At 44.2% G+C, this 21,585-nt stretch overlaps 1 protein-coding gene across 1 annotated transcript; it reads right to left on the reverse strand.

Annotated features, from left to right (window-relative positions):
• Positions 1-9,155: 9,155 nt before the first annotated feature.
• Positions 9,156-11,111, reverse strand: LOC147884889 (gamma-glutamylcyclotransferase 2-2-like). The gene is made up of 8 exons (XM_087397513.1): positions 10,829-11,111; positions 10,663-10,739; positions 10,477-10,527; positions 10,296-10,352; positions 10,160-10,200; positions 9,954-10,025; positions 9,717-9,796; positions 9,156-9,585 (listed from the first exon to the last, which is right to left on the reverse strand). Exons 1-8 carry the CDS (start codon positions 10,935-10,937, stop codon positions 9,386-9,388), a joined length of 687 nt encoding a protein of 228 aa, XP_087253639.1. The 5' UTR covers positions 10,938-11,111; the 3' UTR covers positions 9,156-9,385.
• Between the last annotated feature and the right edge of the window lie 10,474 nt (positions 11,112-21,585).

Below are 21,585 nucleotides of genomic sequence, written 5' to 3' on the forward strand. Positions count from 1 at the left end.
GTTGAGAGTGCTCTCAATGGAAGCAAGAGCGGAAGAAGGAGAGAGAGAGACAGAGAGCCACACAAGTTTTGGTGGGTGCAGAACCACCCTAATCTTCTTTTTCATTCATTTATATATGTGTTTGAGTATTGTACATAACCAGGGTTAAGGCACAGTGACTTTTAACCCCCACACTGCGCCTATCCCTCCTGGCCCAGTGGAGGGGACAAGCCCTTCCCCGCAGAAGGCCAGCACCACTCCAGCTTGTTCGACAGCCAGCACCCCTCTCTCTGGTTCAAACTCCTCATCCTCGTCCCCACACCCAAGGGCTACTCCTAGAGCTCTACCTTTGGAGTTTTACTAAGCAGGACCTTGGGATTATCTGGATGCAGTGGGTATTGGCTCCTTCCCTGCATGCCTAGACATCAGCATCTTCTTCCTCCGCAAGGGGGCATAAAGTAAGGTATCCATCCTTGCCCCCCACGATGGTCCTAGCTATTCCTTCACTGTCACCAGTGACGAGAATGAGCAATGGACGAATGAAAATGTTTGGGAGACAAAGTCCCAGGAGCAGGTGCAAGACTGGATCGGTAGCAGAGCAGCGGAGCTTCTTTAGCAATAGTGGAAGGAGGGTGACGTTCGTCTGAGATGGCACCACGGCGCTAAATGATTTCGCCTTTTGATCATTATTCGACCGCATCTGGAGTGGGTCTACGCGAAAGGGCTCAGGGAGATCAGCAGTCACACAGAGGGCCACGGACAACGGGCACTTGGGCAGGCAGGATTCGAAGACAGCACTCCACCCTGGATCACATTTTCACTCTGAGGGCTATTATTGAGGAGGTGAAGTCGAAGCATCAAAAAGTCTACACTTGCTTCGTAGACTTTCGTAAGGCATTTGACACTGTCCCACGCTCTCGACTGATCAAAAGATTACAAGAACTACAGCTCCCAGCCATCATGAGTTTATATGAGTTTATATGAGTCTGTCAGAGGGAGGATACGCGCCCCAGGAGGCTTATCAGACTGGATTGAGAGCACCATCGGAGTAAAGCAAGGCTACCCCCCCGTGAAGGACCTCAGAGGTAGCGGGCTTCTACAGTATTTCCCTGGCAGAGGCGTCGAGCTGGTTAGAGAGAGCTTACCACCATGGGACGAAGGGCCTCTCCCCTCTGTTGAAGGTTTTAGAGGATAGGTCCGATGATCCGGCCTCTCCTTCGAAACCCTCACAGAAGCGCCTTTGTCTGCACACTAGACATCCTCCGACCACCTCGACATCGACCGCAAGCAGACAGCTGTTTGTGGCCCATCTCCCCTCTTCATGAGTATACGCATTATCTCTTGGAACGTCAACGGGTTCCACTCACCAGGAAACCGCGGCCCCAGGAAGATGGTGCTCAGACAGGAGCTCCAACCAGCCTTGGTGGGAAGGGTAGATGTGCTCCTATTGAAGGAACACAAGCTTTCGGCTTCTCAGACCAGTAATTGTGGAAAGGTCCTCATAGGATGCTCCCACACCTACTGGGAACCTTCGATTGGCGAGCAGGGGAGGAGCGGGGGTGTCTATACCTCCATCGACGCTTCTCTAGTTCAGCATGTGTCTGGTTTTGGCACCCTAATCCCAGGACGAGCGCTTTGGGTGGGCTTAAATATTGAGGGATCCCGTATCGGCATCCTCAATATCTATGCCCCGATCGACCTTAGACGGAGAGCCGCTTTTTGGAGCTCTTTGACAGACTTATTGCCAGAGATGGATTCTTGGATTGTAGGAGGGGACTTCAACAACCTTGAGACCTTAGAGGATCAGCAGGGACGGGGCCCAGAGTTCCTCGGTATAGCTCAGGCGGAGCAGGCAGATTGGGACTCCTTCCTGTTCGCAGTGGGAGGTCGGGACAGCTGGAGGGAGCCTTCCTTTAGCAGATGGATAGGGAGTCTGGACTTCTCTTAGGGTTACAGGAGGGAGGGAGGCAGACTTCTGGAGCGGCTGGACCGTTTCTATGTCAGCGATTGGGCGCTTGGCAGAGGTGGAGAGTCAGGAGTGGTTCCAGGGACGACACTCTCTGACCATGCCCCAGTCATCCTAGTCCTGGACTCAGCCTCACTCCTTACCTGCACGCTCATGCTAGATCCCAGACTCCATCTACTCCAGAGCAGCAGTTCGCAGCACGATAGTGGACCTGTGGGAGCAGGATTGGGACCCCATGGGGGATATGGCAGCACAGGTAGCTCAAGCTCTTGTCGAGTCTAGTCTCATCTATCAGTAGGAGGCGATTCAGGTCAGGCAGCAATGGTGGGCGAAGGAGAGGGGTCTCAGACGAGATCTTGCCTCGATACAGCGGATGCAGCAGTCTTCTCCAGGCTCTAAGGAGCTTAGATGGCAGGAGGTTAGAGCCCGAGCCATGCTAGAGGAGATTACCCAGCGACGCTCAGAGTTCTCGTTTCATGCTTCCAAGTCCTTTTGGGCTAGGAAAGGCAATAGGATGTGCAGAGAGTTCTTCAGGACTCATGGCCAGAGGTCAGCAGGGGAGCAGCTCCGATCTCTTAGAGCGCAGGATGGTAGTGTCAGGACAGATCCAGACGAGGTCCGGGACTTGGCGATAGATTTCTACAGATCCCTGTTCCAGCAGGAGCCCCCAGACCCTCGTGGCCGCCTATGCAAAGAGGTGTGGAGGTATACACCATTGCTCGTGCAGCCTAGCATGAGTGATTCCCCTCGCCCCTTTCACCATGGCAGAGATGCAGGATGCGGTGAGCACTATTGATGGACAAAAATGCCCAGGTGAGGATGGCCTCTCTAGAGCTTTCTTCACCACCTTCTGGGAGCAGGTCCACCAGCCCTTGCTAGCAGCCTTCCAGCATAACTTCTCCAGTGGACAGATGCCAGAGAGCCTTGCGACAGGCTTGATTTGCCTCATCCCCAAAGGGGGGGACTGTCAGGAGATCAGACAGTGGCACCCTATCACCCTCCTCCCGACTGCCTACAAAATCCTCGCTAAGATGATCAGTAGCCGCATCCGCCCCCTGCTACACGACTTGATCCATGACACCCAAAACGGTTTTGTCCAAGATCGCAGCATTTTGGACAACATTTTCACTTTCTCAGAGGCGACGGAGTGGGCCCAACACAGTGGCCAGCACCTTGCCATACTCCTTCTTGACCTTGAGAAGGCGTACGACAAGGTAGACTGGTCCTTCTTGGAAGGTACACTCTCTCGGTTCGGTTTCCTGGACGAGTGGATCAGAGGTATTGCTAGCCTCTACAGGTCAAGCCTCCAGCCGGGTTATCATCAGCGACAGGATGGGGGAGAGATTCACCCTCGAGCACTCGGTGCGTCAGGGCTGCCCGCTTGCGCCCTACCTCTTCCTATTTTTTGCGGAGGCCATGACCCACTTCTTATGAGCCCGTACCACTGGTCTTCGCGGGATGCATCTCCCTATTTGAGATGATGCAGAACTTCTCGACTCCGAGTATGCAGATGACACAGCCCTATATGTGCAGGATGATATCGAGTCACTGGAGCAAGTGAGACTATCCTTAGAGGTTTTTTGCCTAGCCGTTGGGGCGAAAATCAATTGGCATAAGTCAGTTGGTTTTCTTACGGATCCGAGAGCTAGCTCTGTTGAGAGATATGGTGCCATGAGCACTTGTAGAGCAAAGGTATGAGCAAAGGACAAGCTGCCACATGGCATGGAGGAAATATCCCACATGTGAGTAAGCAAAATGGATGTAAGTACCCTCACCTATAAAAGGGAGATTCATTTGAAGTAATATCAATCAAGCACTTTGCACTATCTCAAGATTCTCTTTATGAGTCCAAGTTAATCTATCTTGGAACCTAATTGACTTGAGATACATGTCATGAGCACTCTCTTCATCACGTTTCCACAGAGGTTCCATCCACCTTAGAGTACTCCATAGATCCTGAGGCACGCATGTTTTGTCATGGTATCAGAGCGTAGGTTTAGCTCCTCTAGTTTAGCTCATTAGTAGTTCACTAGGATTGCTCCCATTCCTAGATTAGTTGTAGGCATGCCTTAGGAGCTCATGTTTTTCTCCTAGGTTAGTTTTAGTTTTAGATTGAGAACAAATTTCCGTCTCTTGAGAGAGAAATTTTCCGTCCATCCATTTCATGAGAGTGTTTCTTGTGAGAAAGCGGAAGGTCTCGACTCTCCATTGAGAGAGAGAGAAGGGTAGTTGGTTCTTTGAGATGTTCTTTGAGATTGTAGAATTCCTTAAGTTTCAAGAGGCTCTTCTTTTGGTTCTATTCTCCAGAGTGAGATAGCTTAAGAAAGCTGCTGCTGAGAATTTTGAGGTAAAGACCCCCATCTACATCCTTTAGTAAGTTCTCATGCAAAGCTCCTTACTAGGCTTCTAGGCTGAGGCGGCACTCCATCAATAGTCTCTCGAGCCTCAAACCATCGACGAGCTCACGATCAACCTCTTCAAACAGTCCATCGACGAACTTCGACCCTGCTCTGCACATCTTCAATGCCATCCACTCCAACGAGGAGCTCTCCTGCAAAGAGACTCTCCAACAACGACGACTGTATGCCCACAGTAGCTCCAAATGCCGAATTCTCAGACAACAGCTCCTTCATCAACAACAGCATCGATAAGCAAGCATCCCTGCAGAGCAGCCGTCCACGAGCTTCTACACCTACCAACGACCAAGCAACGAAACTTCATCCCGCTCATCAACAGCTTCCGACTTAACTGCAATCGGCTACCTCAACTTCTGCTCCACCGACTGGAGCTTCAACAACAGCAACTCCAGCTGCCGCTCTTTGTCGCCCCAAGCTTCCATGCAAGTGACCTCCAGTGCAGGTTCTCTGCAACTAGCCTTCCAATCGGCATCTCCAACAAAACCTTCTACAAGGCTTCAACAACGGTCAATTGTAGACTGCACCACAGCGCAGCTCCCCTAACATCAGGGATCTCCGTCCGCAATTCGTAGCTCCTGAGATTCTTCGTCGCCGTCGTCGCAGAAGCTTCAAAGATCTCCTTCTTCCTTCTCCAACGTCTCAGATAACTGCCACATGGCAGGATAAAAATTAACTATGGTTAAATTTAACTTAGTTTGGTTTGGTTAAGTAAACCCAAGTCTGGTCCACTCAACCCACACTAAACCATGGTAAGATTTGTGTAAACCTTGGGTTAACCAAGTGGGTTTAAAGGTTGCCACATGGCACAGTGCCACCTAAGCACGGAGCCCCTACTAAGCACAGTATGGAATTCAGCATGTGAATCCCTGTGCCACATCATCAAAGGCCCTCTTCTTCACAAAACCTTCAACAGAACGTAACTTGCAATCCAGGAGGAATTTGGACACACTCCAAAAAGGAAAAGTGATTGTCTTTTTGAGCTCTACACGCTTGTCAGATCAGAATCATTGTATGCAATTAGACTATGCAATTAGACACTGCCAATAGTGAAAGAAATCAATTGGTAAGACCTTTGCAACAAATGAAAAAGCAACGCATGAATGCAGAAAGCATGCCAAAAGCAGAAGTGCATGAGATGACCATAGCCCAAAACATGGCATCCACACACAAAGCATCAAGGCACATGGAAGAACAAAGCATCATGCATGAAGCTACACCAAGCAAAGAAGCAAACGCATCGTCATCAAGCCATGAGCCAGAAGGTGACATCAATGGAATGTATTGAAAAAACCAAAACCTTGCCAACCTTGCCTATATTTTGTAAATCAAGCCTGACCACCTGAGAGTAGCTATGAAAGCACCCAGGGGAGGTATTGACATGTAAAAGCCACACTTGACCACCTTAAGTAGCAATGCAAGCACTAAGGGGAGGTGATGGATTTGTAACTCACATCTGACCACCTTGCAGTGGCCAAAGAATCATGGCACCAAGGGGAGGTGTTGAGAGATATGGTGCCATGAGCACATGTAGAGCAAAGGTATGAGCAAAGAACAAGCTGCCACATGGCATGGAGGAAATATCCCACATGTGAGCAAGCAAAATGGATGTAAGTACCCTCACCTATAAAAGGGAGGTTCATTTGAAGTAATATCAATCAAGCACTTTGCACTATCTCAAGATTCTCTTTATGAGTCCAAGTTAATCTATCTTGGAACCTAATTGACTTGAGATACATGTCATGAGCACTCTCTTCATCATGTTTCCACACAGGTTCCATCCACCTTAGAGTGCTCCATAGATCCTGAGGCACGCATGTTTTGTCAAGCTCACAGTGGTGTATTTTCTTCGGGTTTCGCTGGATCCCTAGACGACAAACAACACATTACTTGGGATTTCAGGTAGGCCTGGACATCACGCCGGCTCAGCAGTTCTTACCGGTCCTAGCCTCCATAGGACGGAAGCTAGCCTTCTAGAGCACGACTTGGCTATCCTTGGCAGGCAGGGCCCTTGTGGTCAACTAGGTCCTTGCCACCGCTTGGTATGTGGCCTCTTGCTGGTGTTTCTCGAGATCATGTGTAGCCCAGTTGAGGAGACTGGTGCGGAACTTCCTTTGGTCTGGCTCAGATGGTTCCGACACCACCAGAGCCCCGATCGCCTGGCAGACGGTCATTCTCCCCCAGACACAGGGCGGCCTTGGCATCATAGATCCAAAACTGCAAAGTCAAGCACTACTGGGCAAGTCAGTCATCCGTGCTCTGACCCCAGGAGGGCAGACGTGGAAGCTCTTGCTTCAACATGGTCTCAATGCGTGTACCCCCTAGAGAGGGGGTGATTGGCAGCCATCTATCTGGTGGATCTTCACTTCTGCCCCATTGACTCAGCCCCATTCCCCCTTCCTCCATAGCCTCGTCTCGGTCTGGAGGAAGTTGTGACACAGCCTCTCCCAAGTTCCCCCTAGCTGCCAAGAGGAGATAGACAGATAACCCCTGATCTAGAGCAACCAGGTGACAGATGATACAGGTCACCAACTTGGAGAGAGATCCCATATCCCTTGGGTGCTCTGGCCGCGTGGGCACACGTGCTCGCTCCACGTTTGGAGGGACATCTATAGCCAAGTGAGCCCAGGCGAGCTGGCAACAGCAGTAGGTACGACACGTGGGGATCCAGGCTCGATGAGCGGAGATCGATGCTACCATTCCTGCAAGTTGGAGGATTCCCATGGTCATCAGACAGCTATTCCCGAGAGATGAGAGGTGGCTAGGACAATTCACCCCCCGAGGCATTCATTTGGTGGTTGCAGGCCTTTTCTCGGACTCCTCGATCCAGTTCTTCTCCGTCGTCGATGATAGCCACCTCCAAAGCAAAGAGGCCGTGATCGACTCCCAGCTTGCCTGGCAACGCCTTCGCATCATAGGGCTGTAAGGAAAAACGTGACATATAGACCCCCTGATTATGCAGGACCAAGACTGGAGACTCTGGATATGGGAGGGTCGTTCCTTTACAAAGGTGGAGTGGGACCCAAGGGAGTGGCGCTGGCCACCATTGGAGACCTCAGAGAACCCTACCCCCTTCTCTTACAATGCGCGTACTGGTAGGCGTGCTCTTGGGGCTCTCCAACGTGGGCTACCCACACAAGCACATAGTTGGTATGCCCAAGGGATATCTCTAGTCTTTCTTCACACATTTTGGAAGACTCTTTGGGCAAGCTGGCGACTGGAGACTCTGGATATGGGAGGGTCGTTCCTTTACAGAGGTGGAGTGGGACCCAAGGGAGTGGCGCTGGCCACCATTGGAGACCTCAGAGAACCCTACCCCCTTCTCTTACAATGCGCGTACTGGTAGGCGTGCTCTTGGGGCTTCTCCAACGTGGGCTACCCACACAGGCACATAGTTGGTATGCCCAAGGGATATCTCTGGTCTTTCTTCACACATTTTGGAAGACTCTTTGGGCAAGCTGGCGGCCGAGGAAGATCTTACTTTCTTTGAATGGTGGTACACAAGGTCCTACCAGTTGGCAACTGGCTGAGGCAGATGGGACAAGAGGGGCACTACCAGATGTGCTTTCAAGAGGAGTCGTCCCTGAAGCACTGCCTTTGGAGCTACTCGCATGCGCAGACAGTTTGGAAGGAAGTCATGAGAATCTTAGCGAGGGCTGCACCCGAGCTAGGACCGATCACTTGGAGAGTCGTTTGCTGGTGCAGCATTGCGATGGGACATCACTTGGCTTATGAGTTCTTCAAACAAGATCCAGTCTTCATCACGCAAGCCACCTGGGCATACATGGACAACTTCCCTTGGCATCTGACAGATACAAATGCAGGAGCAATGACTCGGCACCCAGTTTGAGAGATAATAGGGAGCATTGCAGGCTGGTATATCTGGCCTTCCAGATGCGCGCAAACCTTAGGAAATCAGGTTTCTTCTGCTAACCAGACCCTAGCAGACATTTGGAGCACGATCATTCACACGCTCAAGGGTCAATGGGATCAGATTCAAGGGGAGTCCCGAGCAAGAAAGAAAAAGAGACGACGCTTACTTCAAGACTAGGACCACTGAGAGCTGTTCTTCCAGCACTCTGCTTAAAGTCTTCAATGGCATTACTCCCCCCCACCGTGGCTGTTTGTCCACTCTCCGATGATTATGCCCTGAGAGGCTTTTAATTAGCATTTTAGCTCCTCGGGCTGTATCCATTTTGTGACTCAGCCCGCTGGCCTTTAGGCCCTCTTGTACTCTCGTTTTCAAGTAATATAACTAGCACTACTTTTTGCGCCCCAAAAAAAAAAAAAAAAAACACACACACACAAGTAACACAACACGCTATGTCAGGCCTCAACTCTAACCTCAGCCTAAGGCAGGTGATTGAATTCCCAGACCACGTTTACAAACCTTAGAAACAGCTTCAAACCAAGTAGAAACCTCAGCTTAACAGTGTATAGCATTGATTGCTGCAAATACCAGCTGCACAAGTATCCAATATGCCAATATCCCCAAATACCATTTATAAATCATTTGAATGTACTTTGAGCACAAGCGGATAACAATTTCTAACATCCCCTCGTCTCCCAGTTTAGAGAATATCAATGAACACTTTGTCCGGATGCAGCCATTCATCCACTGCCATACTTAATATAAAACCGTTGAAGATAAACAATCTCAAATATCTCTTCAGCTGTCAGCTTGGAGAGTATTTGTAACATCAATGGAGAGACTGTCCAGTTGCAAGGATTCATCAGCTACCATCTGTAATACAAAACTGTCGGCCAAACCATAGGTTTATAATGATTCTAACCAGTGAGAAAAATGTGTGGGAATTCCCCCACTTTGCAAATTATATTGCCTTGCTAGGCAGTAAAACCTGTGTCTTGCACAGCAAATACAAATTTTTGCTGTCCAAAGAATTGAGGAGCAAGACTCAGGATACTATCACTTTAATTAGTACAAAAATGGGAATTAATTGGGGAATCTGTCAGCTTCCACAGGCCTCTTCAGGTGCTTATGTTTATCTGTAGAACGCTAGAACGATCACAATGCCTGACTTTTGAGAAGCCTTGGGCTGTGGGGCATATGGTTTAAAGCTACGTGGCCAAGCCCACTTAAGGGTACAACTGTACTCAATTGGGGCAGTAAAGAAGAGAACCCGTTCACACCCCCATGAATTTTGAGCTCACTGCGTATTTTTCTCACAGCGTTAGCCAACTCCACCACCTCGGCATCTTCATGACCTGCTCACACATGACACAATAAGATCTTCTACCTATAGGCACATCTATAATGCTCGTCAAAAGAAGACATCAATAATTGAATGGACAAGCTTGACGTGGACTGCAACAATAGATGGCTAAAAAGTGCTTACCTATATCTCTAAGAGCTTCCACCAAGCGAAAAAGATAATCACAATTGGGTCCACAGGGGCCTGTGGCCGTTGCAATTTGCCTGAAATTCAAGAAATTTTTAAGAAACCAGAAGCTCGTTAGAATTGATCCATGAAGAGAGCAAAGATCTCATTTTGGAGCGAAACAAGAGGAACGAATTCAGAAAGCTACTACGCCCGAACCACACTTTTCAGAAATTAGGATCTGCAATTGCTCACCTGGCTATGTCTTCCCGAGGAGCTGCACCCAAATAGTACTTGTTTTTTACTCTATCAGTAGTAGACATAAACCTGCAAATTGAGAAATAGGTTAGCCTCCCAGGTTGAGATTAGTTGTGGGCGCACACAAGAGGAGACATCTAACAAACTCTAGAAGCAAGAAAAACTAAAGCAACTTTGATGGGTCTCAGAGGCGCTGCACTTACACTCTGACGTCAGCGATCACAGGCTTGCTAGGAGACTCCTCCTGTTACAAGGAACGAGAACGAAAATAAGATTCAGAAATTTCATTGAGAGATACTAAGAGACATGACGAAAGCGAGCTTTGAAGGACCGACATACCGTGAAGAATTCGATGGGTTCTAGCAAATCGTACTCGCTTTCTCTCACCCGCAGATACTGCAAGCACGACCACCAGAGTTAAAATGGGCTACGCAGGAATGACAATGAAAGCGAAGAGACAGCGCAGTGTAGCTCCGCCAAGCACTACAAAGCTCTTCGAAAAACGGTAATATCAACTTACTGCCATTGCTCTGGAGGCGTCTGTGTCTTTGACACGGAAAGCGACACCCCACTGCAGTCAAGCGGACAGAAGAGTCAGAACACGAAGAGCTAGCCCAGCCCCCACGCCTGTCCTGAACTACCGGGAAATTTTCAGGGTGGAAAAGCGCAATGCCAGGAATGCCAGGACAGGGGTAGAGAAGCGTACACAGACGGCGTCTTCATCTCGTTCCAATGTGGCAACGCGAGCGGGCAACTTGAGCGTGCCCCTGTGTTCAAAGCACGCTGCAGGCACAAAAAACAGGGGGTGAGGAACAGGAAGAAAGCAGGGATTGCTGAAAAGGAGGAGCAATGCTGAGAGGTAGAGAAAGTACCGAGGTGGAAAGCGCGGCGGTAACCCTTGATGAAGCCAAGGATGCGGAGGTCATAATCGAAGCCAGGTTTCCAGAGCAAGGAAGCGTAGCCGAAGATCCAGAGAACCATAATGGGAAGGCGAAAAAGGAAGAAGAAGAAGAAGAAGAAGAAGAAGAAGAAGAAGAAGAAGAAGATGGAGATGGCGATGGAGATGGAGATGGAGAAGATTAGGGCAAGAAAAATCAGAGATTTCTTCTCTTCAGAGAGAAAAAATCTGAAATCTGATCTTCAACAAAAAACAGCAAAACCAAAAGAATGACAATGAACTCGGATCTCCCCTTTTTATACATCCCTCCCCCCTTTTTTTTTTGGAGCTTTCCGAAATTTGGAAAATTTCTTTAATATTTCATTTTTTAATTTTTTAATCGCACTCTGCGCCCTTTTCGGACATCCCCGCACAGCCCCCAATTCTCGCCCGCCACGTGGCGCACGGCACGGCTGTACTCCCCCCACTGTGCCCGACGGTAGGTCGCGTGACCAGGTTCGCCGCACCCACAGGATGTACCTGGTCAGGATCGCTGCCCAGATTCATCTACCAGCCCGGTCGGCGCCCCGCAGCCCCCGACCAATTCGCCCCCCAATAAATGTTTTTTAAAACCTGCCAGTTTCTTGCTGACGTGGCGCCACGTGGGTACGGATCACGATTCACGATACACCAAGTGGACTCCCACCACGTCACCTCGCTTGTCCCACCCCCGTCTGACGTGGCTTTGGCCTGGCCGTTTGTTTTTTAGAAAAATTTTTGCTAAAAAGGCCTTGTATGGATTTTCTCGTGGTGGGAACATATAATCTCAGTGGCTGCATTCCACATCCACACTAAAGCTCACAACCCTCCAAAGCATACAAACAAGATAGATGATGTCCTCTCCACATATTTCGGCCACTCCATGAGTGGCTATCAGTGCCTCGGACTCTCTCTGAAAAGGTGCAGGCCTTATCCTCCCTCCTAGTGCATACCGTAGTGGTAAAGCAAGTGCTTTTGGATGCGACGATGATTTTCAAAAGGGAGTTGGGGCTATTAAAAGGCATCTCCATAAATGTGTAAAGAATTACATGTGGAAATTCAAAAAAGAGTTTCAATCCTCCACTATATAAGGGATCCACACATGTCTAACTTACTAATTACTATAACACAATTAGGCCAGAAAGCCGAGAAAATTGTATGTGTTGATGCATTTTCTTATATATACAAACAAAATAAGGGAGTCATTTATGTGTAGAAACAATGGCCATCTTATATTTTCACAAATAAGGAGAATTTGCAACAAATTTTTATGACATAAGTTCAATCAATCCTCATCCATGTGATTTTGCAAAAAGATTAGTGTTTTCTGTGCCCACTGTAAAAAGTGAAATACTCAAAGCCTCATCATAATAGCTTGTTTTGGGAAAATTCTCCAAGGACTTCTCTACAAGGGACAAAGTAAATGAAATACAGAGTAAGGTAGTACCACCTAGATTACCACTTAACTGCAAATAAGGCGTGTGTATAGCACTATCTCAATACCAATTCAAAAAGCCTTTACTTTTCCCATCTTCATAAAAAACATCATTTCAGTTTAAAGGCTAGGGTATTCATGTACATGTCTCCTATTTTTATATACCCATCTTATACATCCTAGATTTTTTGAGCATTGCATCTTCCCATGCTTTCCTAAAAGAAAAAGTGAAAATGCATATTGTACAACCTCAGTTACAATATAAATCATGCAGGCCTTGAATCCTTCATAAGGGTTTTATTAAGCATCTTCTTAACACAAAAGGACAAAAGAGTTAGATCCAAACACAATAGAGGTCACTATGAATTCATTAAGTTCTCTCTACAAGACTATGAGAGAACTTTTGAAGTGTCACAACCAATGCTCACTACGTGATGTGGCTCCCTCTTTCTATCTCTTGGATTTGGCTCTTTATTCTCACCAGTTGGATTTTAAGAGACCCACTCCTTCCACTGGGACTTTCCAAAGTGGGCTCCCTGCAAGGCCATAGAAAATCAAGTGCTCCCTTCAAGGTACAAAAAAATCAAGGACTCCCCTCTGGGGACAAAAAAAAACAACTTATCATTATAAACATCTACAATCCCCAAGATGAACGAGTGGCACAAAATGTATACCCATTCAAAGATAATGTGTCTTAGAGACCTTCCCATTGCTTCCTAATAATATGAGAAAAATACATCGAAAAATGCTGCCCACATATGTTTGTTGGATAATATATATGAGGCCATGATATGAGTGGCTAATGTATTGTCCAAATTCCATCAATGTGTATCACCCTTGGCCATAACCACGTTACAACGGAACCACTCTAATATCTTTCCAACATGGAGTGTGTGTGGAAGTGATGCAACATAGAACTCTATGCACGCTCCATCTACATGTGCCTTTGCAAACCTAGCCTCTACATGGGCTCATAATCTAGCCCAAACCTCTAATAAAGCACAATTGAACGATATGCATATATTGTAAGATACCCACTTCTCTTCTAGTAAATTGCACAACTTGTCTTTAATCGATCTTTACCTTTGCTTGTGCAAAAGGTACTTGAGCTTCCTAAACTTTAATAATTAGAGGTATTTTTTAATACAGGTACCCTGGTTATCTTTTATTCTCAACTATCTTATTGAAAATCAAAATTATAGCAAGCTAGTATTCGTTCATTTACATTTCACTTTACATCATGGAAAATTTTCAAGTTATGCCTTTTACTTCACTCTCTATTCTTCTCATTGTTTTTTGCTCTCTTTGTTTTTTTTCTTATTGCAATTATCTTTATAAACATATCTCCATAATACAGGTCATGTGTTTCATAACCCATCCTTTCAAAGACATTGTTTCCTTATTCCAATTCCTTTTTTTAATTTCATATCCTCCTTGACTATATTAATCATAATTCAATAGCATAGATCGCATACTCATCTGTCTTTCCTTCTTGCATCTAACAAAAAGATTGACTTAATAACACATATTCAAGTACGACCATCTTTACTCAAGTGATTTATTTTGAGTCCCTGCTAGATCCACACATACTTATAGACCAAGCAAAAGGTCTATATCCAACCAAGTTAGTAACAGATTAAAAGTCGAATCACTATGCAACAATTATCAGTTTGTGGGGCAGTTTTTACAAAACATAGCACGCACCCTCTAAGAAAATGCACAAAAAACATCCCAAACCATTTCGCCATGCTCATATTCCTAACTCATTCTCTTGAGCTGAATACATGGCCCCTTTTTGCATGCACAAGGTTTCACATGAACATTTGCAATCCCTATGCATTTCATCCCTCACAAGACCCATAGTGAGAGCAAACCTTCCCAAGGACTCTGCAGGGTTGCCTTAGCCTTCAACTAACTACAACTAAGAACCTAGACTAACAAGCCCATGTCAATCAAGTTGAAATGATAATCCCCTTAAACATTTTGACATTTGGAGGTCTTTGTCACCTTCAGTCATATCACCCTCTACATGCAACCGATCACAACAAAATAAACACAAAATAGCATGCATGAAGTGATGTTTGGGTAAAAGAACATTACACAATGAAGATGCCTTTTTAATTCATTATTATAGAGCATGTTCAATGGATTACATGCTTGAGCGAAGACATTGAGATAAGGTAGGGTGATGGAATATATGTCACCCAACTCTCCCCTTTCCACTTCGTAGGAATGGTCTACTCTAGAGAATAATCCTCCCCGGTGGTCACCCTGCAAATTTACACCAAATTTTTTGACCTATGATTCAAACAGGACTCTATCTTTTTGGTAGTTGACAAATTGACCAAAATAGGCCATTTTATCCTAGAAATTACCATAGACACTTGTTTAGACATAGCCCATGTATTTATACTAGAAAACTTCAAGGTATAGGACTACCACAGAATATTATTTCTAACCTGGATAGCAAATTTACACCAAAATTTTAGCAAGATCTATCTCCTGCCATCTGTATGTAGCTATATCTAAGCTTTTCTTATAGTCCTCGAATTGAGAAAAAAGTTCACATGGGTACCTTTTCATGATTCTTCAAAAACTCGTATGAGAAAAAAATACACTTGTAGGGCACTAGAGTCTTCGCGCTAGAGGTGCACTTTTTTCCCATACTTGTTTTTGAAAAATCTTCAAAAGGTATCCATGTTTACAATCATTTTCAGGGTTTTTAGGACTTCTAAGCTCATTTCAAGTGTCCAAATGCCAAATTATGTATATATGAAAAGTTTTGATTTTTTTCAAAGAAATTACCAAAGTTTTTGTCTGATAAGTACTAGATATTTATTCCATTTTGTAAATTTCTCATTGAAATATTGAGGGATTCATTAGAGGCATCAAGGTCACTAAATTCTTCATTGCATTAAAAGAGCTCATTCATAGCCTTCATTATCATATACATTGATGTTCTAATCATGCTCATATTGGATTAAGGTTGTACCAATCCTTATTAAAGGGAAAATTTTATTGTAATGAGAATTTGGTTACTAATCTATATCTTAATCTATATTTCTAAAAGCATTATACACTACTTAGGAGTGTTAGTAATGGTCATGGTACATTGTGATTTATATATATATATATATATATATACATTTATTAAAATTTCATTTAATATAGTATATACCAATAAAATGTCTCTAGGACTTGTATGTGTAGGAGGGGGATATTAAAAAAGCTCACGAGAAAATGCTCACTGAAAAATCACATCTGGTGGAATGGAGTTTTTCTGTGTCAATTCATATAGTATCAAAGATTTATCATCTTGCACATGATTAACACAGAATCAATTTAACTCTATGATTAAGTTTCCATACTTTGATTATGTTTGTAAAATGGATGCAAATAAGATCACCTATGGTTGATAACCCAATCTGAAATGGCCAAAGTATGATTGTTCTTAACCCAGAATTTACCGATGTCCATAAAGCAAAAGCTACTATATGATGTTGCTATTGTGCCACTCTAATACAAGTGTTGACTACACCGGTTATCATCTCTATCACTAGTTCTTACTTTGGCCTTGATTTCCTTCTATAGGTGCTTAGTGCTTATTAGTTGGAAGGATACCTATTGTAAGGAAGGGCTTTCACTACTATTGTGATCATAGTACATCAATATGAGGAGTTATTTCATTGTTGTTCATTAGTTTAGGTGGTTTATTTGCTGGTTGTTGATTGTAAAAGTTTTCTTCATGTGATTCATTGCGGTTTCTCAGAAATAGGAGGCCACTTTTATGAAAGCTAAAAAATGTACTAAGAGTGCGGTCTATGATTGATATAGTGAAACATTTTTTTATGCTTGTACCCTCAATTTATATTGGCATTTGTATGTAACATGCATATATATTATTTTTCTTCATATTGTAAAGGAGTAGACACTTGGCATGTCATGATAAATGACATTGCTAAGGCCCTCCTTCCTTCTCATGCAGAGACACTATTTGTGCATGTTTGTGGAGATGTTCATATGCATGTGCACATTACTTAGACATCTTGTGAGGATGACTAAGGTATAGTGCATACAAATTTGAAGGAGGTCAAGCAACTTTACAAAGTCATCTTAATGAATTCACTACTCTCCTTGTTTAGTCCTTGTTTAGTGTGATGTCAATAAACACCATGTCTTCTTTTATATCCAAAATCTTGTAATAAGCCTATAATTGATGAAGGCTTCTCCCTTAGTTGATATCACTTAATGTTAGTGCAGCAATTCACCCATTTTGTATGGAGGGGGAGTGTACATGCATGTTGTGATTTGTGCAATAATGCATGATTGGAGTGCTTTAAATCTACATTCACATGATTGGTGGATGTGGATATTGGCTAGGGTGGATGGGTCCCTACTCAATAGGTGGCCACCTCCTTTGTATGTGTGGATCATCTTAGCATTCCATGTGATGAAGGTGATAGCTAATATCGTTCCATTTGATTAATTGTTATTTGGTGGTCCTCTATATTTATCTCTCACTCTCCCAGTTGTGAGCATTCTCCTCTTTGTGCGCTCTCATAGGTTTTGCAACATGATGAAATCTTAAAGATTAAGGAAAGGGTAAAAGTATGCTTGGATGTAGCCAATTTTGATGAGGTTCAGGGCATTTTTTGTATATATGTATCTTGCTTGCCCATAACTTATGCATTGCTCCACCAAATTCGATAGACTTGGTCTTCAAGTTGTAGGGCTATGTTGCATGTGAAGCATGCATCCTAAACAGTATAGGATAGATCAATTTAGTCAAGAACATCCAAATTTTGTTCTGCACATAAATGCAACCAAGTAATCATTCAAAAGTACACTACATGAGTTTCTCCTTGACCAAGGACACACCTAGTTGAACATTAAGTAGGGTTTAAGGGAACTCTAGATAATATTGTGCTAAAATTATGCATACCCATTCGAGGGCACGCTCCATATCTTTTTCTTAATTTGTCAAAAACCAAAACTGATTAAAAAGATGGAATCCAAACTACTGGGACTATTGCATGATGGACTTAAAACATTGATAGTTGTTGATATTAGTTTCTAGATTCTATTGAGGATGGTGTAAATTGCACCATACCTTAAGGGCATTAGGGGCAAGCCCTATCCCTAACACTACAGTGTTCTCATGTATGTATTCATGTTTATGTTCAATACAATATAGTGTCTATAGAGTAGCTATATTATGTGCAGTTCTCTCTCTCTCTCTCTCTCTCTCTCTCTCTCTCTCTCTCTCTCTCTATATCATGGTGTCAGAGCACCAGGCGCTCCCAAGCCCTTACATCTCATCAAGGCACCAAGCCTCCTTGTGCGAGGCATCTTCATCTCCAATCTTTGTGAGATTTCATGAGAGAGCATTTTGATGAGAGAGTGTAAGCCCTTGTTCCATCAAGCTGTAATCCCTCTCTTTGAGGCATCTTCATTTCTTCTCCAGCTCTTTGTTTAGAGCTCTTTCCTCTCTTCGATTTGGTTTAGAAAGCTCATGATTTTGAGCTATGGAGATAGAGTTTTGTTTCTTTCTAGTGTTCATCATTCTTACTGTTCCTTGAGAGAGACTTGCTTCAAGATTTCTGTTGCAAGAGAAAGGTTCGTTAGAGACATCGTCACATTCCTAAATGTGGATTGAAGAGGCACACACAATAGGTGGTGACCCCTCATATCTGTAAGCGTGATGGTGAATTGATACAGGCAATCAATCGTGTGACATTTAAACCATCCCATCAATTTGACCCACATGTGCAAATTGTCTCTAATGAATACGAGCCACCTCCTCCTCTATACATACCAAGATAGTGCCCCAACCAAGATTTTTGCTTTTGGATCCTCCGACTGAGTCGTCGGCGGTTCCCATACCCGTATAAATGCATCATGTGGAATCCATTAACCGATGTTGGGAACCTATTGCCATGCACATTTGCTATCTAGAAAGTCCCATGTTTGAGGTCTTCCACAATCCAGTATGGGCCCTGATACCTCAACTTGAGCTTGCCCGGAACTCTTCCTAGCCTGGAATTGTACACTAAGACTAGATCTCCCACTCTAAACAGTTTGAACTTAATGTTCCTGTTTACCCATGCCTTACGCCGTTCTTCAATGACTTGAATCATATATTGACTTTGAATCTGGAATCCTCCTCTAGGTAAAGTATTTGCTTTTGTCAGAACTACACCGATTCTTCTAGGGTCATTTTTCCATAGAAATCCACAAACTTGATGTGATAAACTCCATTGGGACAATTGGCTCTAGACCGTATACCAACCGAAATGGTGTCATGCCTGTAGTTACTTTAAATGCCATTCTATATGCCCACAACAATGAATCAAGCTTTGTATCCCAGTCCTTTCAATTTTTTGATACGGTGATTTTCAAGATCCGCTTCATGGTCTTGTTGTTACTCTCCACCTCTCTGTTTCCTTGCAGGTGATACACTGTGGCCATTTTATGTGCTACCATGTGCACCTCCATCAGCTGCTTCACTGTGGTGTTTAGAAAATGAGTTCCTTGATCCAATACTAATTCAATTGGGCGTCCAAATCTTGTGATAATATTTTTGTATATAAAATTTGTTGTGCTAGCTGCCATATTATCCTTGAGCGCCTGTGCCTCCGCCCATTTAGTCTAGTAGTCTATAGCCCCATCACTACATATTTGTTTCTAGTATACTAGGCTGCCAGTTTGAATAGTCCCATAAAATCTAGGCCCCAATTTTGAAAAGTCTCCAATGGGAGAATTGGGTTCAAAGGCATCTTGTCCACATTTACTAGATGACCATCCCTCTAACAGTACCAACATTGCGCTTTGCAAATTCATGTGCATCTTTGATAATTGTTGGCCACCACAGACCTACCTAGAAGTTTTTTTTCATCGTAATCTCTCTTGCAAAATGACCACCAGATATCGCTTGATGTGCTTCTATTAGCACCGCATTTGTGTTCATGCTCTAGAACACATCATTGTAATACCCAATCTACTCCTCGCAATATAACATTGTGGCCATTATCACAAACGGTCGACTCTTCAGTGCCATACTCTTCCTCTGATCTTGAGACATGATCTTGAGACATTTCTTTCGCGAAAACCCCATCCGTCAAAAACTGTATCATGTTATCATACCAGTGCCTCACCCGAATAGGCTCTACTGCAAACAACTGTGCATCTAGCAAATCATCCGAGATGCCTTCCAAAGGTACTCCCCTTCGGTTGCACCTTGTTTTACCAAGTACAACAATGCCTCCTGATCTACATGAAAGACGATCTTGTTGCCCAATAGGTAATGATGGAACTTGCCTAGAGAATAAATCGTTCCAAAAACTTCTCTCTTTGTAACTGAATAATTCCGCACTAGTGAGTGTCCAGCTTGCGTAGTACACTGGCTGATACCATCCCTTACATTGTTTCTACATCAAGACTGCATCAATGGTGGCAATGTATGATGCATTCACAAACACATGGAAGTCTAGACTCCAATACAAGGATTGTAGTATTAGGGCCCAACTACCAACATCTTCTTCAGCAACCAGAATGCTTTCTCCTCTTCTTGGTTAGCTTGGTGAGAAGCTGGCAAACATACGGTAGATACCGCAAAAACTGATTGTGCCACTTCACCTGACCCACAAATCTCTGTAACTCCTTAACATTTCACAAGATCTCGGCCTTCTAGATGCCTTCCACATTCCTGGGATCTATTGCCATTCCCTCTTCTAAAATAATGTTACCGACGAGTAACACTCCTCTCTTTACTGCAAATGCACACTTTGCTGGGTTTAAGCTTAACCTTGCACTTTTGCACTTCTCAAAGCACAAATGCAACTGATCTAGGTGCTCAGCTTCTTCCCAAACATGATAAAGTCATCCAGGAACACCCGCATGAATGTGGTTAGATACGGTTAAAAGAACTTCTGGATCCATGACTAGAACATTGGTGGTGCATTCTTTAATCCAAAAGTCATGACTTTACTGCTGGCAGACAACCCCCATTCTATGACAAACATTGTTTTGCCGTTATCTTCCTTAGCCATTTGTAAGCTGTCCAAAAAACTATACATTTCATGCCCTACCACCACATCTAGCAATGTATCACAAAAAGGTAAGGGAAATGGATCCGTGATCATTGCTGCATTCAACTTCCTATAATCTACATAGATCTAGAGCTTCCCGCTTTTCTTGGGCACAATTAAAATTGGTGATAGCCACGTGACTATATCTGTCAAGTAAATGAATCCTACCCTCAACATCTTGTCTATCTCCTTCTTCATCTACTTTGCGTAATTTGAATTCATTCAATACTGTTGTTGAATTATGGGCTTGGCATCTTTCTTTAGGTTAATGCGGTGAACACAGAGAGCAGAATCCACTCCCCATATATCCATATATTCCCATGAAAACACATCCTTATATTCTTGCAACAACTTCACCAATTCATGTCTGAATGTTCCAATAGCAAATACACTCACCAGGTTGAACTCTTCCAAGTCATCTTCTTTCACCCTCGATGTTCTCTGCATATGATCCTCATATGTCAATTCAACTTTTAAGATTAATTGCTCTTTATATATCTGGTATAGTACGATCTCCCCCTCATCTGGTTTGAGATCCACTATGACTGATTGGTCCTCTTTGATTCAAACCCCCCATTAGGTACTGCATCTTCTACTATAACTATGCGCACTTCCGTGGTGATAAGTCGTTTCACCCTACTGCCTTGCTAGACGAGTGCTTCCACATCAATCTTGAGCATTGGGACCATTGCTGGATTGGCATTTAGAAATTGTTGCTCCTCATCATCATCCAACTCTATTCGCATATTCACCCCTTGTGCCATTACTAGTCGTTGTTTCTTCTGTAAAGTGGTGCTTGGAATCATCTGCATTTTCAGCTTCTTTTTTCCATTTTGTATTGTGACCATCGAAGATCCCCAACCCTATTTTACCTTGGCTACCTTGAACCACGGCTTTCCTAGCAACATGGGGTAACACACATCCTCTTCCTCCCCTTTATAGGGTTACAAAATTAATACGAAACACCATATCCTGCATGGATATCAACTAACTCCATATTATTCCTGTTGGTTGAATTCTCCTTTGGTTTGCCATGCAAACCTAAAATGGGGCAGTTTCCAAGCTAGAAAGTCCCAAGCACTGGAACATGTATTGTGATAGAATGTTGACATCGGATCCCCCATCTAACAATACACCCATCAGATTCAGACCTTGGTTTTGAACTTTTACCACCGGTACCATATTGTCCAC

This window comes from Dipteris shenzhenensis, chromosome 26 (genome assembly GCF_047967505.1).
Source record: "Dipteris shenzhenensis isolate YYH24624 ecotype China chromosome 26, Dip_SZ_1.0, whole genome shotgun sequence".
Taxonomy (NCBI): Eukaryota; Viridiplantae; Streptophyta; class Polypodiopsida; order Gleicheniales; family Dipteridaceae; genus Dipteris; species Dipteris shenzhenensis.

What these genes read in the sequence shown, in the direction of transcription:
- LOC147884889 (XM_087397513.1), bottom strand. Translation starts at nt 10,937, where the DNA reads ATGGTTCTCTGGATCTTCGGCTACGCTTCCTTGCTCTGGAAACCTGGC. An exon ending in ACGCCTCCAGAGCAATGGCA is followed by an intron (nt 10,353 to 10,476) that starts GTAAGTTGATAT and finishes TCGTGCTTGCAG; the next exon opens with TATCTGCGGGTGAGAGAAAG. An exon ending in CCTCGGGAAGACATAGCCAG is followed by an intron (nt 9,797 to 9,953) that starts GTGAGCAATTGC and finishes CTTGAATTTCAG; the next exon opens with GCAAATTGCAACGGCCACAG.